Source organism: Anser anser (assembly GCF_964211835.1).
Source record: "Anser anser genome assembly, chromosome: Z".
Lineage (NCBI taxonomy): Eukaryota > Metazoa > Chordata > Aves > Anseriformes > Anatidae > Anser > Anser anser.
This window is the reverse complement of record NC_139723.1, coordinates 12,172,363-12,191,462: the sequence shown is the minus strand read 5'-3', so window position 1 is coordinate 12,191,462 and position 19,100 is coordinate 12,172,363. Positions and strand designations below refer to the sequence as shown.

The 19,100-nt window shown below is 47.9% G+C and overlaps 1 protein-coding gene across 2 annotated transcripts; it reads left to right on the top strand.

Annotated features, from left to right (window-relative positions):
* Positions 1-6,442: 6,442 nt before the first annotated feature.
* Positions 6,443-13,724, top strand: TXN (thioredoxin). 2 transcript variants are annotated; one of them, XM_083819146.1, is made up of 5 exons: positions 6,443-6,626; positions 10,463-10,567; positions 11,218-11,277; positions 12,027-12,092; positions 13,504-13,724. In XM_083819146.1, exons 1-5 carry the CDS (start codon positions 6,603-6,605, stop codon positions 13,564-13,566), a joined length of 318 nt encoding a protein of 105 aa, XP_083675272.1. In that variant the 5' UTR covers positions 6,443-6,602; the 3' UTR covers positions 13,567-13,724. The 2 variants fall into 2 exon arrangements, with proteins under 2 accessions (XP_083675272.1, XP_083675273.1); XM_083819147.1 differs by lacking the exon at positions 11,218-11,277 and having other exon boundaries at positions 6,453-6,626.
* The last annotated feature ends 5,376 nt before the right edge of the window (positions 13,725-19,100 follow it).

Genomic DNA, 19,100 nt, shown 5'->3' with positions numbered 1-19,100 from the left:
AAAGGAGCAGTGAGTAAAGAGAGCCCTTAACTTCATTAAAAGCTTGAAGGACTCAAGAACTAATTTGTCTGTCTAGACCAGCACAGTGTCTGGGTGCTGCTTCTCCTCTGTTGTTGCAGCATCTCTCAGAAATGTCGAAATCAGATCATGTTTTTTCAAACTCAGAATTTCCTTTCTTTGTGTTGCATCACCAGCTCTTGTTATTTCCTTTCTGCATTTTTTTCTTCTCTCCTTTTGCATGTCCACCAGTTTTGGGCCTACAGGATCCCTGTGCCCTGCAGCAACTGGGAGGAAGGCAGGGACGTGACCATGCCAGAAGAAAAGCATAAAGACAGCGCTGGAGGTGGGCCCCAGGACATCTGCCACTAGGTCCACATTTCCACCGTGGTTTTGGGATGAGTCTGAGTTACAGAATGTCAAAATAAGCCAAGATGCAAGGGTCCTCAAGTCCAACTCCTGGCTCCACACAGGACCACCCAAAAAACAGACCCTATCTCTGACAGCGCTGTCCAAATGCCTCCTGAACTCCAGCAGCTCGGTGCCGTGCCCACTGCCCTGGGGAGCCTGTCCCAGTGCCCGACCACCCTCTGGGTGCAGAACCGTTCCCTAACACCCAGCCTGACCCTCCCCTGTCCCAGCTCCATGCCGTTCCCTCGGGTCCTGTCGCTGTCCCCAGAGAGCAGAGCTCAGCGCCTGCCCCTCCGCTCCCCTCGTGAGGGAGCTGCAGGCCGCCATGAGGCCTCCCCTCGGCCTGCTCTGCTCTGGGCTGAGCGAACCCAGGGACCTCAGCCACTCCTCATATGTCTTCCCCTCAAGACCCTTCACTATCTTTGTAGCCCTCCTTAGGAAGCTCTCTAATAGTTTTATGTCTTTCTTATATTGTGGCACCCAAAACTGCTCACAGTGCTTGAGGTGAGGCTGCACCGGAGCAGAGCAGGGCAGTCACCTCCCTCGACCAGTGGCAGTGCTGGGCCTGAAGCACCCCAAGGTGCGGTTGGCCTGAAGAACATCTCAAAGCAGCTGGGATCCAGGCAGGACCTTCCACAGTCCGTGGCCATGCAGGGCTTCTTAGGTCTCAGAAAAGCTGCTCACCAGTCCAAGGCATCACTCAGGTGAACCCCTGCAGGAACCCTGACACCATCCCGGGACACAAGACCTTGGAGAAGGTCACCTGAACCCCGGTGGCAGTGCCCAGCCCTCTCGCCCTCAGCCAGAAGCATCTTGCGTCAGGTTGGGGTGCCCAGGGCCTGTTAATAAATGTCACATTTCTCAGAAAGCCCTCATAAGTCATTCAGGTGTTGCCAGGAGAAGAATTGCACTGCTATAAACCCAGATTGTTTGGCTCTTCTTAATTAGCCACAAAGTCAGTAAACATTAACTATGCAGGTGGATCGTGTGATGCACGTAGATGGTTAGGTCCCAGCTGCTTTCATTTATTTATATATTTATTTATTTTGGGGGACCCTGTTTTTGGAGGTGGGCTGTCTGGTGTCTGCAGGAAATGAAGACAAGGCCCCTGCATTTCCCTGCCTCTTTGCTAGGCTCGTGGTCCACTAAGCACAAGCAGCACGGTTGACTTGAAAGCCTCCCCCAAAACCTCAGGCAGAGGTTGAGGTTCATCCCAACTTTTCAGGAAGGCTGGAAAGAGACCCAGTGCTTCTCTCCCCTTTGGGCACTGCCACAGCTACGAAGAACAGTGGCTTGGGCCACACGGGTCCACACTTGGTGGGGAAAGCCAAAGTTTTGTTTCCTTCTCATGCTTGAGACACACGATGGATGAGGCAGGTTGAAGGGGAGCCTCTCTGTCCTGGGGGTCTGGCTGCGTGCCTCCTCCAGCCTTCTTGTCTTTGTATGAATCACAGCCACCTTCGAGCACGTGGAAGAGGCAAGTGAGTAGGTGCATGTCTCATGAGGCAGCTAGTGATGTTTTTTCCTGTCTGCTTTAGGGCATCCCAGCAGAAGACAAGTCCTCAACTCGTTTTGATCTGACTAGTGATTTTGGTTGCCCTGGTTTTCAAATACTTTATTACAGGCACCTTCAAGGAGCCTAAGGTTTTTCAGGATGTGGGGATGTGGTGACCATCCTCCCACCCTTCTCTTCACTCTAAAATTGGTCATGTGATACTTTTACAGGTTGACACTGCATAATTTGCACATCCAAAAATGCAATTGCTTTGAAAACTGTCAGCTGGAGCACTTCCACAGTGTAAACACAGGCTCTTCAGCATCACCTGTTCAGACACAGAAATGCAACTGCATATGTAATTTTTGGGAACTGGAGCTTCTGCACGTCTCCCTTCAGTGAGGATTACATTTCTGTTCCTGAGCCTCCATAATACCACAGACTCTGTGTTTTTTAAGCTTAGCTCCATGCCCGCACACAAACACCTCTTAACCTGAGTCAACTTCCACTGCATCAGGAGGTGCAGCACACTTGTCTCTGGGCATGGAAGTGACATGCTAATTATTTACACACTGCAGATGCAATCATATACACCTGTAGTGTGGGGGTCCCACAACCCCCTTGCCTAGGGACAGCCAGGGGTGCAAGGGCAGGAGGTGGTGCTGAAGTGCTCAAAGTGCTGAAGGCCCAAAGCCAGATTGCTCCTCTATTTCCATCATTCTTCCTCCACACTGCTGTGAGCTCCTTACTGTGTCTGCTAAAATCTCTCCAGGCACCAGGTCTGTCCATTGCATGGTCCCAGCTGGGGCACCAACGTGAGAACAGAGCTGTGGATGTCCTATGAGAGATACCACACTTGCCCCTCTGAAGATAGCGAAGATGACCCAATGCCAAGCATCTGTTCTGTATTTTGGAGGCTGCCACTCCCCACGGAGAACACCATGCAGGCCCTCTGAGTTTAGGGAAGCTGGGGCCAAATTTGTGGTGACCAGGGGAGCACGCAGCACCGGAAGGAGAGGGCTATGGGAACATCACACCCTCCTGATAAGGCTCTGGACAACTCTCCAGCCTCAGCGTGCAAACCACATCAAGCAGTACTAAGTCATCCATGGTGGGTGCATCACTGCTGAAGGTCAAAGTCTTCCAATAGCTCTGTACCTCGTGCAGAAGAAAAGCTGGGAGGTCCCAGCATCTCTCTCTGCAGAAAGGAGAGAGACAAAAGAATTTAAAAAAAAAAAATAAAAACAAAAGCTACAGGAGAGGTCAAGAATGAAGTGAAAAGCAACACAGGGAAAAGGCTAAAGAGAGAGAAAGGGAAACAAAGCAAACCAGCCATGTGAAAAGGGGTGGGTGTCAAGTACTTGGAAGCGAAGTTTGTAAAGTACACCAGTTTGTTATATGGATAGGATGTGGAGTGAAATTAAGAGCTGGAGTTCCATTATCCGCCCTTTGCTTCTCAGATGCAGCTTCCCGCAAAAGGCATTAGGCAAGTAAGTGTCCACCCTGGAGACTGGACACCTGAATGGCAGTAGCCAGAGAAAGCACAAGGTGAAACTACATAAGACTGTCTCCAGCATGCATGGATTTTTTGCTTTCTGTTATCGAGCTTTTAAAAAGCAGTTAAGCGAAATTACAGCTTGAAACTTCTCTGCGTTGCTTTACGAAGCATCCAGGCATGACAAGGATCCTGCGTGCTACTTTTGGCCCAGATGCAAGTGCCACTTCATTGATAACACGCTGAGGAGAGCTGGGTGGTCACTGAACCCGGCACACTTCACTCACAGGAGGTGCACTTGGGATGCAGGGTGCTGAGAGGACCTGGTAGGTGGTGGTGGGGCTGAGCAGGACCCACCAGTCCAGGGACAAGCTCTGCCAGTTCCCTGGAAGAGCAGGGCTGATCCTGGGAAGCAGAGTGCGTGCCAGCCTGCTTTCCTCCTCCTCCTTTTTTTTTTGTTTCTCAGTGTCTCATCTCGTCTTTCAACGAGACATGCTGTGCCAAGTGTTCAAAAGACTCGGGGTAATTGTGCTGCTGGTACGTCATCCTGGGAGAGAGAAGCGTGCTCGCTCTGTGAGTTAGGCTGGCACAGCACACAGCACACCTATCTAATTGTTAAATATTTATTGCGCCTTTAATGGGTCAGTTACAAAAGCAAAATCTTCCAGAAGAGCAGGCTGGAAGGAAAGGGAAAGTGCAATTAAAGGCTCCTGTTTCATTGCAGTGTCAGGGCCAGACGAAACACTCCTAATTTTCATTGAAAGGGGCTGGCCTTCCTATGATAAAATGTGATGTGGCTAATTCCTGTAAGCACTGCCTCCTGGTGTAAGCACCAGTGCGTAAGCACTGCTTAACGCTGGACGTGCCCAGCCACCTGAGACATGGCCAAAATCATGTTTTCCATGAAATTGTCCCCTCTACTGCATCACACAGTTGAGGATATCGGCAGATACCATGGTGTTTTGGGGAGACTCTTGTGTCCTGGGTATGCTCAGGGGAGCGTGAGACTTGTGAGAAGTTAGCACAAGCTGCTGGATCTCACTTCGGTGCCTGGCAAAGCAACAGAGGAGATTACTCTGAGGGATATTGAAAATCACTTGAAAGGCAATGTAGTCATCGGGCAAAGCCAACATGGCTTCAGGAAGGGGAATTCATGGCTATCTAACTTCATGTCCTTTCACAACAAGGTTACCTGCCTAGTGGATGAAGGGAAGGCAGTGGTCCCATGGCCTGCAGGTGCTGCTGCCACCTTTTGAGGTCTTCTGGCCCCGGCACCAAATTTTCACTGATCCCCACCTGGAGGCTTGTAAGGGCCAGGGGTACCTGAGTCCTGCAAAAATACATCCCTCTGTGCTTGCCTACTCCTAGGTGGTGCTGATTAATCCACTCGAGAGCACCTAAATCCAGACCTGACAACTCTCTCTCCCACAGCCTTTCCGTGCATCAGAGAGCCACAACTCACCCTTAACGTGGCAGGATTTCCTGCAGAAACAAAAAAGCCACATTTCCGAGGCCTCCGTGGCCTGCCTGCTCTGCCCTCCGCCAGGACACATTCTCCGGTGTGGAGGAGGAAGCAAAACCACGGTCCCGAGGAGCACAAACGTGCCCTTCAAGACCCCTCAGCACAGCCTGACAGCTGTCAACTAACGCTCGTTCCTCTAAGAATCGGGCGCAGATCACACCATATGTCACTTTTTATGTTATTTTAGACATTTGCACAACTGTTTCTGAGTTCCAAGCTGCTGTATGCTTCAGCCTCAGCAGCCAGCATGGACAGAAGTCCTGCAGGGGCACACAGACGTGAGGGGCAGACGGAGGGAAAAGCAACGCTGCCAAGCCACCGACACAAACCGCGCGGGGCTCGCTCTGAGGCCGCGGAGGGTGCTCGCAGCGTGTGAGGATGTGTTTCCAAAACACGGGGCAGGCACCGGGAAGTGCAGGAGATAATAAATGGAGATTGAAGTGCTTCCGCGGCGGGGCCCCTCCAGCTGTTTCCGCGTGGGCAATCGCTGGGCTCCCGCCAAGGGGGGAACCGCGGCAGATGCCGGAGTCCTCAAAATGGGGTTTTGAGGACAATAAACGCTAAAAAAGTGTTTATTGCTGGGCACACGCAGGGCTGGAGTGCTGCTTGGTGCTACACCCCGTGCTTCTGGTGGTGGGAATCTAGGTGAAACATGAAGTGAAGTGAAGTGAAATGAAATGGAAACGAAATAAAACAAATTGAAATAATGAAATAAAATGAAATTTTAAAAATGAAATAAAAAATGGACACTGAAATAAATGAAAATTAAATAAAGTGAAACAAACTGAAATAATGAAATGAAACAAAATGACTTTTTTTAAACAATGAAATAAAAAATGGACATTGAAATAAAAAAATGACAATTAAATAAAATGAAATAAAAGTAAAATAAAGTAAAATGAAATTTAGAAAACGAAATAATGGGAAATAGTGAAAATTTCGTTTTAGAAAATGGAATAATGGAAAATGGAATCAGAAAAGCAAAAAATAAATGAAGCAAAATAAAATGAGATAAAGTAAAATGAAATGAAATGAAATCAAACGAAATAAACAAGGAAAAACTGAATAAAAAACGAAATTTAATGAAGTAAAATGAAATAAAAACGGAATAAAACAAGATGAAACGAAACGAACTAAAAGAAAATGGAATGAAATGGAATGAAATGCAATGACATGAAGTGGGATGGGGCGGACTGGACCGAACTGGGCTGAAACGCGGCACCGAGGCCCCGTCCCCGGGCCCGCAGCCCGGCACTTCCTGCCCGCCGTTACTCAGCACTTCTCTGCCGCCGCCACGCGCCCCCCCCGCCCCAACCCGCCCCAGTGGTTTCGCCCGTCCCTCTCCCTCCCTCCCCCCCCAACCCCGCAGCCCCCCAGCGCCGCCCCCCCGCCCTCCTCCCGGCGCCCCTGACGTCACCCGCGCCCGCGGGAAGCCGAGCGGCGCCGCGGGGCGGGGGGGGGCAGCCCTCCGCGCCTGCGCGGCGGCGCGCGCGGCGGCGGCGGCTATATAAGGGCGGCACGCGGGCAGCGGCGGCAGAGCGCTGAGGCGGGCGGCGGGAGGGCGGGTGGCCGGGAGGCAGGCGGCGGGCGGAGGCAGCGCAGCCGGGACGCGCGTGCGCACGCGGGGATCGAGGCCGTCGGGCTCCCTTCTTGCCGCCGGGCAACCGCTGTGAGCCGTCGCCATGGTGAAGAGCGTGGGCAGCCTGGTGAGCCGTTGGGCGCCGCCTGAGGGGGGCTGAGGGGAGCCGCGGGTTGGGGGAGGGCGCGCCGTGAGCGGCGGGGAGAGCCGGGCGTTGTTGGGCTTGGGGGCGGCTGAAGGCGGTGAGTGGGGCTCGGCGCTTGGCGGATGTCCTCCGAGCGAGGCCGTTTCGGAGGAAGAGGGTCCTGTTGGGCTGGTCCCGTGCTCCGAGCTCGAAATGGGGTCGGAAGCCGGGCTTGGTGTGGTTGTGAGGGGCTCCCGAGTGGTGCCTGGCACCCGGGTTGGTGTGCTTTCCCCTGTGCCTTCTGGGCAGCGCCCTGCTGCAGCATAATGAAAAACACCGCGGTCTTCCCGTGTTAAACCTCAGAGGTATTTACGTCTGACAGGTCTCATGGCCAAAGCTCAAATACCTGCGGAGGCAGGAAGCTTAAAGCCAACGGAGTGCCTTATTTTCCCCAAGATGGGTTATTATAGAAATTCAGCCTCTTATTTTTGTTTGCGTGTCCATCCCCCCCATTTTGCCGTACAGAGCTGCGGAAGAGGATAGCTTTGAGTAAGATCTGGGAGTTTTGGTGTAGTCTTGGAACGCTTAAAATGGAGTCAGTGGACCCGGCTTTGCAAGAAGGGCCAGCTCTAGTGCAACGGGTGGTGCGGGCTTCCCTCCGCTGCTGTCTGTGCGCATTGATTTAAATACTGAGCTGGACTTAAAGCACAGTTGTGTTGCTCGTCCACCGAGGGCATGGACTTGGGTCGCGCTGACATCAAGGTTTTAACATTGGTAAAACATTGTACAGCGCAGCTGAGCTTTCCAGATTAATTCCGTGTTGCGGTGAGGCAGACTTGCATTCTGTTCAGATACAGAGGGGAAACCCCTTTTCCTGCTGCTTGCAAAATTTAACTGTTCTATATGTGATTTTAAAGCAATGTGAGCACAACAGCTAGCTAGATATGGTCTGTGTCCTAACAATGTCTTCAAAACCTGACTAGCCCTGGAGGAATGGCTACCCACAGCGTGCTCCGCTAGTCCACCTCAGGTTCCCAGTAGTGAACCCATGACTGAAGTATGTCACCCTGAGATGGATGACTTGTGAAAATTGTAACAGGTTTGGATGACGGGGCCATGGTGCCTTCTATAGCAGAAGCTAACAGGGTGTAATGACCTGTTTAAAAAGCTGGTGTTGCTGAAGCTTTCCTCTTCACACCAGCTGCCTCTACTACCTGAGTCACAGCAAGGCTTGGCAACTTGCAGGTTTGGGTGCAGGTGGTAGTTTCAGAAGTGGTCTCTGCTAAGGAGCTCAGGCAGTTTAGTCTTTGGTCTGTTTATGCTAGCTTCTGTGTTTGTGGTTTTTTTTTAAAAAAAAAAAAACAGGCACTAAATTATGTAGTAGCCATTGGCAGTCATCTGATGATTGAGTTAATCCAAGTTCAAGGGCGACTTGATACGTGTTGGAAATGTTTATAACTAAGGTGCTGTGTTAAAGCTATCTCGTGTGCTGCTGAGGGCAGTAAATTTCTCACAGCATTGGTGCAAGCAAAACGAGGTCCTCCATGTGCTCGGGGAGGAGGTTGTCGCTGAATACTCAAAAAACTGGTCAGAGGTTTTCCCCACAGTAAGATGAAGAAAGTATTGCTAAGGAAGTTGTAAAGATCCTCTAACAGTGTGACTAAGTAGGCTTGTGGTGGGAGGTGTCCTGTCTGTTAACAAAGGTTTTTATATGAAAGCTTGTCAAGTCACACAGCTGACACAGAATGCAAGTCAGAAAGGTCAAGTAGTTTTTCTGTCACTGCTGTCTTCAGGGACTTCAAGCTCTCTGGGAAAAGAATCAACACTTTCTCCTAGTTTGATATCTCTTGACTCACAAGAGCCAGCACCTTTGCGCCCTGCGTCTCTCCTTGGGCTCCCCACAGCAACTTCATCTGATAGTGGAGGTGCCTCTTAGGGTAACACCTGACTGCAGTCAAGGGAGACCACACGTCCAGGGGTGTATGGTCCGTGGCCAGCAGGAGGAATCCTGTCCTCCTGCTCTGTCCTTGTTGTGTACAATAGCGACCCGAGACGTGTGGCCATATGACCAGTGCATCCCAGGGCTGGACTTCCCGTTGTAGAACACGACAATTATGGAACTGGACAGAAGAACCAGAAATGAGGAAGGTGGTCTGATTGGTAGGTGCAGGAAGCAGAACTAGCTAAGAGCTGGTGATGTTAATGCAGAGGTGTGAGAAGCCATACCGAAAAATCTAGTTGTACGGTTTGGAGGTGGTGAGGAATGGGGCTTGGCTGAGGAACTTGAGGCTCAAGTAGCTGCAGGGAGCAGATAGCGCGGACTGCTACATACATGGACATTGAGCTTTGGTGGGAACAGCGTGCTTTTGAGATTGGGCTGCAGGAGTTCGTTCTGTGTTAGTACAGGAGTGTGGGGAGACAGGAAAACTTCCTGCTCTGTCTCTCAGACCGAGAGCAGGTGTTAGGGAGTGTTAGCTGCTGATCTTACAGCAGAGTAGGCTCCAAATATTCAAGATGCAAGGGCGGAAGAGCTCAGCGTATGGAGGCAGCATGTCTGAAGATAGCTGCGTTGGGAGGCTGTGAGAGCTTCAGTGGGAAGCTGTGATGCCTGATGTGTGTGGAGCTGCAACAAGTTATGAAGACTTGCATATGCCTACGAATGCTGATGGGGGGTCCTCTGCTTGTCTGTTAAAACTCTGACTAATTAGGCTGCTTGTGCTCTTGGCTGCCTGCCTGCACGGCATTCTCTAAGTGGGGAGATGGCTTACTAAGCTCCAGTCTCAAGTTAGCTGGTGTTGGTAAGGCTAAACACTGCAGGCATGGCAGCACACATGTTGCTTTTATTCAGCCTCTACTGACAGCACCCCAGTGTGCTGCCCTGTGGGGTTGAGGAGAGTAAAGCAGCTACCCTTTGGGTGCAACGTCTGAAACTAAGCCTACATCAACAGCTCTCCTGAAGCCTGCGTTGCTGTGAGAGCAGGGTTGAGCAATATCGAAGTGGCTCGTCCTTTTTCTAGAAAGAAGCTGTCAGGAAGTAGCTGATGAGCATTAGCATTTTCTGCTTCTGCCTGAGATACTTGTTTGCCCTCTGCTAGCATGCAAATAGTTACTGCTTTTAATGTCTTGCATTTCGGCTAGAACATTCACTCTTTGAAAATATGGTTAATGGCATGTAAGGAGCCCTAAATTGCACAGAACATAATCTAGAAATGACTGGTGTGACCAAGTGCAACAGACTTGTTATTTGTGTAGTCCCTGTGTAACATTGGCTTGGCTACTGAAGTTGCGCTTGGGTTCACTTGGCAAAATAAGTAAAATACGCTGTGAAGCTGTTGCTTTAGAAAATACGCTGTAAACCACACAACATCAATTTGTTACTCTCTGTTGGTTGGAAGAGGTATCAAACTGGAAGAGCGTGCAAAAGCTTGCCCTCAAATTCTGCAGAGGAAGGTGTTCCAGGAGAAAATGAAGTCTTTTCATCAAGCCACAGATGGAAAAAAAAAAAGAATATTCCAGACCACGAGGTTCACATTAAGAGCGTAGCACTACTCAGTATGAGTTGAGGATTACAGGCCAGACTAATTTCTAGGTTAACTTCAGCAGTTCACTGAGTTGTGGCGACTGGGCGTTGTGGTATGTCCTACATGAGTCAGACACTGGAGGATGCTAATCCTGATGAAAGCAATTCACACAGAAGCATGTGCATGATGATACAAATAACTTATTTTAAGTGAAATTAGTGTGTGAAAGCTGAGGGGAAAGCTAGCTTCCGGTTTAGTCTAAATCCTTTTGCATAGCAGAGAATGTTCTTAACGTGCTCAATTCCTTCTTCTTTCCAGTCTGAATTTGAGACAGAACTGAAGTCTGCTGGTGACAAGCTTGTAGTAGTCGACTTCTCGGCCACATGGTGTGGACCATGCAAAATGATCAAGCCGTTTTTCCATGTAAGTAGCATTGTTAAGACCTGTTTTTGTCAGCGGCTATGCTGAAGTATATACAAATATTTTGCGGTGCTTGTCAGTAATACGGAGGAAACTTCCTTTGTCCACTTAATTTGCAGTATTTTCTGGAAGGGAGAGAAATTGCAGAAGTATCTACTCTGTTACTATTTAGTAAAACGTGCTGGCCTTTGATACAGCTGAGGGCCGACACTGAGCTGCTGCTGTCCTAAGGCTTCCATGCATCTGTCTATGGGGGTGTAATAGTTGCATTGCTTCAAGAACTTGGGATAATGGAGTTAAAACAATGTCTATCCTTGTGTATATACTGGCTGTAACTTCCTCCAACTGCATTGAAATAAGCTGTAGCACCTTTCTGTGATCAACTGTAGGCTGTAAGAGAAGTAGAGGCCTTTCTCCTGTGCTTATTTGAGGCTTCTCCCCAGGGAATGGGTTTCAACAAGTTTCATCAGTCTTATGTGTATTGGAGCAGAAAATTTATTTTTTTCTGCTCTGGTCAGTAACATAGCTTCTTTAAGATAATGTGGCAAGTCGCACTGGGGGAAGCAGCACCAGGGTTACAATTTCTGTGAACGTCTCTCTTAAAAGCTAGCTTTCCTGGAGCACTAACTACAAAATTTCGTATTTCATTCTAGAGTTTGTGTGATAAATTTGGGGATGTGGTGTTCATCGAAATCGACGTGGATGATGCCCAGGTATGGTCGGGGTGGTGCTGAGAGAGGGTTGCTGATGAGATCCACACATGTGACAGTGAAGAATGTCTTTAGATGCCCTTGGAGATACTAAAACAAAATGAGATAGGGGCTTAGCAACTATACTGCAAAGAATGTTCTTCTCAGGTGTCCTTTAAAAATTCAGACTGCTTTGTCTGCATAGTCTAACCCCCATGGCATGCATTAGATAGCTTGCGAACACTGGTGCTCTGTGCTTTGGGAGGGAGTGTTAGTCTCAGAGGCCTTAATCTGCTTTGATGCAATCTTTCCTGAAACTAATGGCTCACAACTGCAAGACTGTCTGGTCTTGCCACTGCCTTTGGCACTGTTGCCCCTTTTATGTCTTGAATCGAGACCAATAAAATGTCTGCTCTATAGCAATTCAGGCAACGCTCAATAAGTACTTGAACAACGTCAGGTTGAAACAGAAGAGTTGCTGTAGAGCTCTGGAGCCTGGCAAATAGTGTTCTGTTTTGATGCAGGGGCCTTTTTTTTTAAAAAAAAAAAGCACAGTCCAGGTATAGTGAACATGCTCTTGTTATCTATGGATTAGATGCTGAAGAGAGGATCTCATAGGTTTGCTTCAGGGAGATGTTAATATCAGATGCTTTTGCTTCGTTTTCAACAGTAGTGGCTTTGCCCTATTTCCCTAATCAGAAGGAAACTAGTGGGTTCTAAACTGAACATCCTTCAGATGTGCACAACTGAAAGTTGCTTTCTGTCTCTTCCAGGATGTTGCTGCACACTGTGAGGTGAAGTGCATGCCAACATTCCAGTTCTACAAGAACGGAAAGAAGGTAGGCTCAACTCCCGGAGTTCATTTTCCTGGAAGAGGCAGGCCTCTTTCGAACACTTGAAAGAGAGGATTGAGAGTATTAGATCACATGGTGTGCTTTCTCTTAATAGTGTATCTGGGGCACAACTGGCATTGGGACAGTCAGGAGAGCAGTTGGTTCATCTTAGTGTTGCAGCAAATGCAACGAGGGCCATCAGCTGATAAAGCAAGCCCTACTGAGCAGCGTAGTGAACTGAGCGTCACAGGTTATACAGGTGGATGTTCAGGAGACACCAGGTTAAGTGTTCTAGACTGTCGTAGTGCCCTGCTTTTACTGATCTTGGTCAGCATTTGTTATCTGGATGGAAATCATGTTCAAGCAGAGACATGACTGGATTCCATGACTTTATGCAACCCTAACAGAAGCCTAACTTGTGCTGAATATACACCCAGCTGAAACAGCTGCCTGGGTGCTTTCACATAGACTGTACAACCCGTGGAGGGGAGGTCATCCCTCTGCCAGAGGGCTGAACAGAGCCCCTCTGCCAAGGTGGATAGGTGAGATGCAGGGTAGTGACAGCACAGGGTACTGGTTATCTGCCTGGAGTAAAGACACAGTGAGATAACTGTGTAATCTGGGGCTATAGTTTGAGGAAGCTGAAGATAAGCTTTTCTAAAATTAAAAAATGCCTTATGAGGTCATGGCTGAAGGCAATGGAATTGCTCCTTGAAAAGCAGGTGTTAAATGTTTGCTGAGCTTCCATTCCCATAAATATGGGGCCAAATGGTGAGTGATAATGAACCTTTGATCTTCTCAGGATAAACTTCCACTGATTCAAACAAGAAAATGTAATTGGAAAAGTCAATGTGTTCTCTGAACACATGAGTATCAAGCAAGCAGTCTTATGGGCTGTTGTGTAATGCCATAAGTATATTGCACCCCTGCAGGTAGTGGAAGGCAGCCAGTGCTTTTGAGACACGAATGTTGCCTGTCTTTGCTGTCTAAGTTGCATCAGGGACAGTTTTTGTAGAAGTCAGGCTCTGGGGCAGGTCATTCCGAGCAATCCTTTCAGAACTTGTTAGGAAAGGGTCTGGAGCAACCCAAGGTAACTTTGGATGCCTGTGCTGAGAGGTGACACCCAGAGTTCCTTCAAGCCTGTTTTTTTTAGTTCTTAGGCAGCACTGGTTCAGGATCAATTGTTTTTCCCTTTTACATGTCAAAGGCTCCCAACCGTGGTAGTCTGAAAGTGATTCTTAACAGAGCGCACCAATTTTTGTGAGTTGAGTGGGAGGGGTGAATAGCTTAGCCCATGCAGAATGTGCCGTGTTCTGGGCATAAGGAAATCTTAGTGGTAGCAGAGCTGCATAGACCTATGTTTCTGGATGTTATGCAACTAGATGGTATGCGCTTCTAAAAATTGCTTTCTTTACAGGTGCAGGAATTCTCTGGGGCCAATAAAGAGAAGCTGGAAGAGACCATTAAAAGTCTAGTCTAATCTCCAGCCGTGGAGACATTGGAGCATGCCTGCTTCGGCTAAATTATAGCCTGTAACTTTTCTACTTAAAAAAAATCCAACCAAGCTATCTAGATCAAGAAGGTTCTACCATTTAATCTATGTAAATGAATACAATAAAGTGTAAATTCTACACTTTTGATTATTGCCTTGTGCTTGGTTGAAGATGTGAGCGAGTTCTTAATGTCACTGAGATGCCGGTTTTTGCGGTGTTAAAGGAATACTGTCTGGATGTAAAGGCTCTTGTCAAACAACAATCTAATATGCGGTTACTGCTGAGCATGGAAAGTAAGTGTTGAAAGGATATCACTGGTGGTTGCTTTAGGGGAAGACTGCTGGCACATTACTCAGGTGGTAGCTGCCATGCTGTATCTGAAGGGTGGCTGTCTGGCTTGCAGGTACAAAAAGATTAGCTTGGGAGTTGTGGAAAAGTGGGTATCACTGATATGGGTGGCTTCTTCTTAGTTAAAGGTTCACTTCTCAAGCCTTATTTTAGGCTTAGAAGATAAGGCGATGTGTTTATTAAACATAGTACAAGTACCTGAACATACTACAAATTCTGCCAGGGAAGTAAGGTAGGATTTGGGGCTGCTGCCTTCTTGCCTTTTCAGTTTTGCCTTGCCACTGGGGTATGATCTGGTTCTGCTGGCAGTGGTGTGCGTATAGCCTCTGGGTTGGGCTGCTTGGTTGTTCCAGATTACTGCCTAGGCACAGGGCTAAAGAGGCAAAACTCATCATGTCTTAAGCCTGAGATATTTTAAATTTGTATGTTCTTGTCTTCACTTAACTGATCTACTGCATTCCTACACCACGCTGGATACACCTTGTGCTAGACAGTAAACTGGACTCGACAGTCCTCCAGACCTGTCATTTGTCTAGATTAATTAACCTGCCAGCCTCTGCATGCTGTTTAACTGCTGTTTGCAGAGTTACTGAGGAGAACTGCCTTGTCCCCTCCATATCAAAATGGCTTTCTTGCTGGCCTTGGTGTTGTCTCCTGGATAAGGCTCAGTAAACAAGGAAGCGGGGCTGTAGCTAGCAGCTACACCTAACGCGGTGGTTTTGGGGCTAGGCGAGCTGCGTTGCTCATGGACTGTCACTGATGAAAACGCAAGACTTCCTGCTACATCTGTCCACAAATGTGGAATCAGTGAGCCTCTTTGTGGTAAGCAGCTCATGTGTGACTCAGATCACACTCACATCAGAGGCATGCATGAATTTCCTGGTGGACAGGAGGGCTGGGAGCCTTCAGCACTTTGCCTATGCTCCCTGTCCAAACGATTTTTCCATTCCCAAGAAGTGACCACACCCTCTGGCTGAGGATGAGCCATCAAGAATCTTCTTGGATGTAAGCTCTGGGTTGCGCTGATACAATGAGGAGCAGAATTATTTTCCCTGCTGCTCTGGCTGTTTTACTGACAAATGCAGCTGCAGAGTGTGGCAGGAACCCCTTCATCCTTTAAGGAAGCAGTAACCTAAGTGTAACCTACAGTGTTTCTGCTGAGGTGAGGCAGGACCAGGTTCTTACCTGTTAAGAGCAGGCAAAAGAACTTATTAGAAAATAATGCTCATGTTAAATTTGAGGTAATGCTGTGTTTAACAGGATGGAGCTCTGAAATATTTAGGTGATACAGAAGTGACTGCAAATTCGCTTAGGAATGGGGCAGGATCAGAAAGGTTGAAATAAGTCCTCTGCTCAGAAGGCTGCAAAGTAGCTCTTGCAAGGACAGCAAGTCTTCAGCTCCCTCTGTTGCAGTATTTTCAGTTTCTACAGGCAGGAACATGGGCTTCAGCCTGCTAAAAATGTATATTTTGCCCTAGTGTCATAATTTGGACTAGAATAGTTAATTTTATTCCAAGTAGGTGGTATGGTGCTGTGTTTTAGATATAGGATGAGAACAATGCTGACAGCACGCTGATGTTTAGCTGTTGCAGAGCAGTGCTCACATGGAGCCAAGGCCTGTCCAGGTTCTCATGCTGCCCCAGCAGGAGGAGGCTGGGGGGTGCACAGGGAGCTGGGAGGGGACACAGCCAGGAACAGCTGACCCCAGCTGGCCAAAGGGAGGTCCCATAGCATAAGGCGTCATGTGGGACAGAAGCACTGCGGGATGCTGCTGATAGGGGATGGGATTGGTTTTGGTGGGTGGTGAGCAATTGCTTTGTGCATCACTTGCTTTTATTCTCTTGTCATTGTTTTCCCTTTCTGTCCTATTAAGTGGTCTTTATCTCAGCCCACAGATTTTACCTGTTTTCTGGTTCTCTTTTCCCTCCCACAGAGGGATAGTGAGGGGGAGGGAGTGTGGTTTGGGAACAGCTGTGTGCTGCTGAGCTGCCTGCTGGGTTAAACCACACCACCCAAATGCAGTGGTTCCAAGTAACCTCGCTGAAAACTTGGGGCATATGCCCAGACACAGGTATTAAGTAATATGCTGGAGAACTCAACGAGTGTGGTTTTTGCTTGCTGAATGGAGTTGTCCTTCGCTTGAAGGAGAGAGACCAGTATTACCATATTTCAGAACGTAAAGCAGCTGAGTTGCTTTCCTTGAAATCATTTAGCTCTGGTGAGAAGCAGGGATGCGACCTGCTTTGATCCCGTGATCTGCGAAAATGCCTTTAAAGGGGAAACAGTAGACGACTGACTGACTTGAACGTACACCACATTTCTTACATGTTTGGTGGAGAAAACATATAAAGGCTACTTCTGGGAGCAAGGGTTCCTTTAGGGAAGGAGTTATCCTCCCCTCAGGTAATGACTGCAGTCTTATTTTATTTGGCTATAAAATGGCTGAGATCTGTGCCTTGCTGTCAAACCAGTAGAGCAAGAAGTTTTTCTCCAGGTGCCTGTTACGTAGCTTCCAGCCTCAGAGTGGACTGGCTGACAGGAAGAGAAATACTTCCTCGTGCACAGAAATTGAATGAGTGGCTGGGATGACTAGGCTTTACCAGAGAATTGTGAAAGGAAAGGCCAAGACAAAGGCGTTACAGTGAGTGGACAAGGGAAAAATGCAGGGTTAGACTGAGGTGAAATAGCTGTGCTCCTTAATTCCAGCCATGCTCCAAGACTGCTGTAATACACTGGGGGAAATTATTCTTAAGCACCAGCACATCACTTCCACATCACTAGTGCTCAGCCGAACTTCAGCTCCAGCTGACTGTTACCTTTTTGTTCTTTCCCAGACCTGAATTATGTTAGGCTTGGATTTGATAGAATAGCATTTGAAATAGTTCTGATTTCTTGGTGTTCATTCATCATAGCTAACTGGCTGTAGCAGGGACAAAAAACAGCTTTTAATACCTTATCAAGGTACATGGTGTTCAAAACTTGCCTGATATCAACTTCATAGCAGACACATTCCCAGCAATTTTGTAGTCCATTAGTTCTGTTGTCTTTTTTAACTGATTATAGAAACAAAACACATGTAGTAGTAGCAGGAGCAACTGGGCCAAGTTTCTAAGTACTGGGATATGCGTAGGGAGCAGGTTCCTTCTACTGTTGCAGTTAGTGAAGTGCGGCATGGCAGTTCCTCTGTGCCAAGCTCCAGTGCATGCAGATTTCAGCTGTTTGAGGACTGTTTGTGAAATCCTAGCTAGACCAAAGCCTGTGGCCCTGACCCTTTGTGAGGGGTGGGAAAGGCTGACGTGCTGACAGGAGGCAGTGCAGGCCTGAGGGAGGACCAGGGGCCTGGCCATGGCATGGAGTCAGCTCATCTTAAGTGGTTAACAGGGTGTAGCAAGTCTACCCTAGTTTTCAAAACATCTGCCTGTAGGTCTTGATAAGGATACCAAACACAAAGCTATAGCGAGGAGGAGGAGAAGTCTGATTAGGAGCTGTGCGTGGGATGCAGCTGCTGGCCTTCGTTCCCTCGTTGTGTGGGACTAGTAGGTGGTGAGCTCCGTAAGCTGAGCAGAGGTGGAACCATGCTGTGGCATCCTTATTTTTGGCCTCCTCTTTTTCAGTGGATGTTTCCTGCAGGTAAGAATTATACCCACTCAGATGCCTGCAGATTTGGTAAGGATCATGTAGAAGAGTTGAGGGAACTTTGAAAAAGCTGTGTGGTGACAATCCAAGTGAAATTTTTCCTCCGCTCTAGAGATGGTCCAGGCTGGTAAATGGGGTGCAATAGCGTGAGAGCTGCATGAGGACTTGCTCCCACTTGCAGCTGCCTGAGAAAACACGTTTGTGCCATGCAAGTCTCCACAAGGCGGCAGTGACTGTTTCTGTACATTTTTTTTTATGCAGGCACTCTGGGAATGCCTTGTGCCTTTTCCTTTGTGCACGGGGGTGGTGGTAGCTCTAGGTAATGGGCTAGAGGAGAGCATGGGGCCTTCTGGAACTTCTAGAAACTCCAGAACTCCTTTTTCCTTTCCCAGGAAGCTTCTCTCTTCAGTTTCAGAGTGTTAGCGTTAGACAAAGGGTGACAGCCACCAGTGTGTTTGCCTGCTCACAGTCCTTGTGCAATTGGATGGAAGACAGGCTGGACAGCAGTGATACTACTAGTGCTCTGCCTAAAAGCACACAAGTCATTTATTGGCAGACAGGGCCTATCCCAGCACTGCACAGCTGTACGTTTGCTCTCCAGGGGACCCTGGCACCTTGTTAAATTCTTTATGCCAGCTGTACTCACAAGGTTAGTCTGTGTGCTTCACAGGGAGAAATAGACCAAGGGTAGAAAAATACAAAGTTTTTGTGAATTTTAACCTATCTTTACTCTTGTGCCACTGACACTCTCGGTCCCATGACAGTCAGGAAAACTTTTGGTTTTCATACTCTTTATTTTCAACACACTGGAAAAAAAAAACTACAAGGACAACCAGTGGAGAAACTACGGGGAGAACTCAAGGCGATATCTCGATACCTGACAATGAAAGGTGTTGTTGTTTTACAAATAAAGTTGTTTTTGTAGTAGAACTACCTTGCAGGTAGTTCACAGGAACCCCCGGTGATTGTTTTTAGTTGGCTACAAATCACAGCTTTACTTGAAACAAAAGATCGTGAAATTAGTGACCTTAAAACAATTCAGTATTTTAGGATTTGCAAGTCTTCTGAAAATTTCTCATTAAAGAAAGGTGAAACAAAAGCAAGCCTCTACATAGGAGAATGGAAACCTACTGGCAACAAACTCCCTTTTTTATGTTTTTCCACACTGTGCAGTGGTATTAATTTTCTCAGAGGCCAGTTGAAAACCACAGCATTGGAGCTAACACAGGCTGGTGCTCCTTTCCCTTCAGAAACCCCTAAAAGCAACAAGCACCTCTCCTCTAGTAGTTGCTCTAAATCTTAAATGATCTCTTCCTGTTGACAGACAGATCATCTAATTCTGCCCCTGTAAAGACACTAGGGCCTTTTGCAATCTCTCTTCAGAGATCAATAACAAGAAAACAAAAATTAACCAAGAATTCTATATCTGTGTTTATTCTTCACTTGGAGATGGAACATCATCACCTTCTGTAACCTAACTGTAGCCTGTAGCTAACAGTGTTCTTGTTCAGCTCTTTCAATATGTCTAAGATGTTTA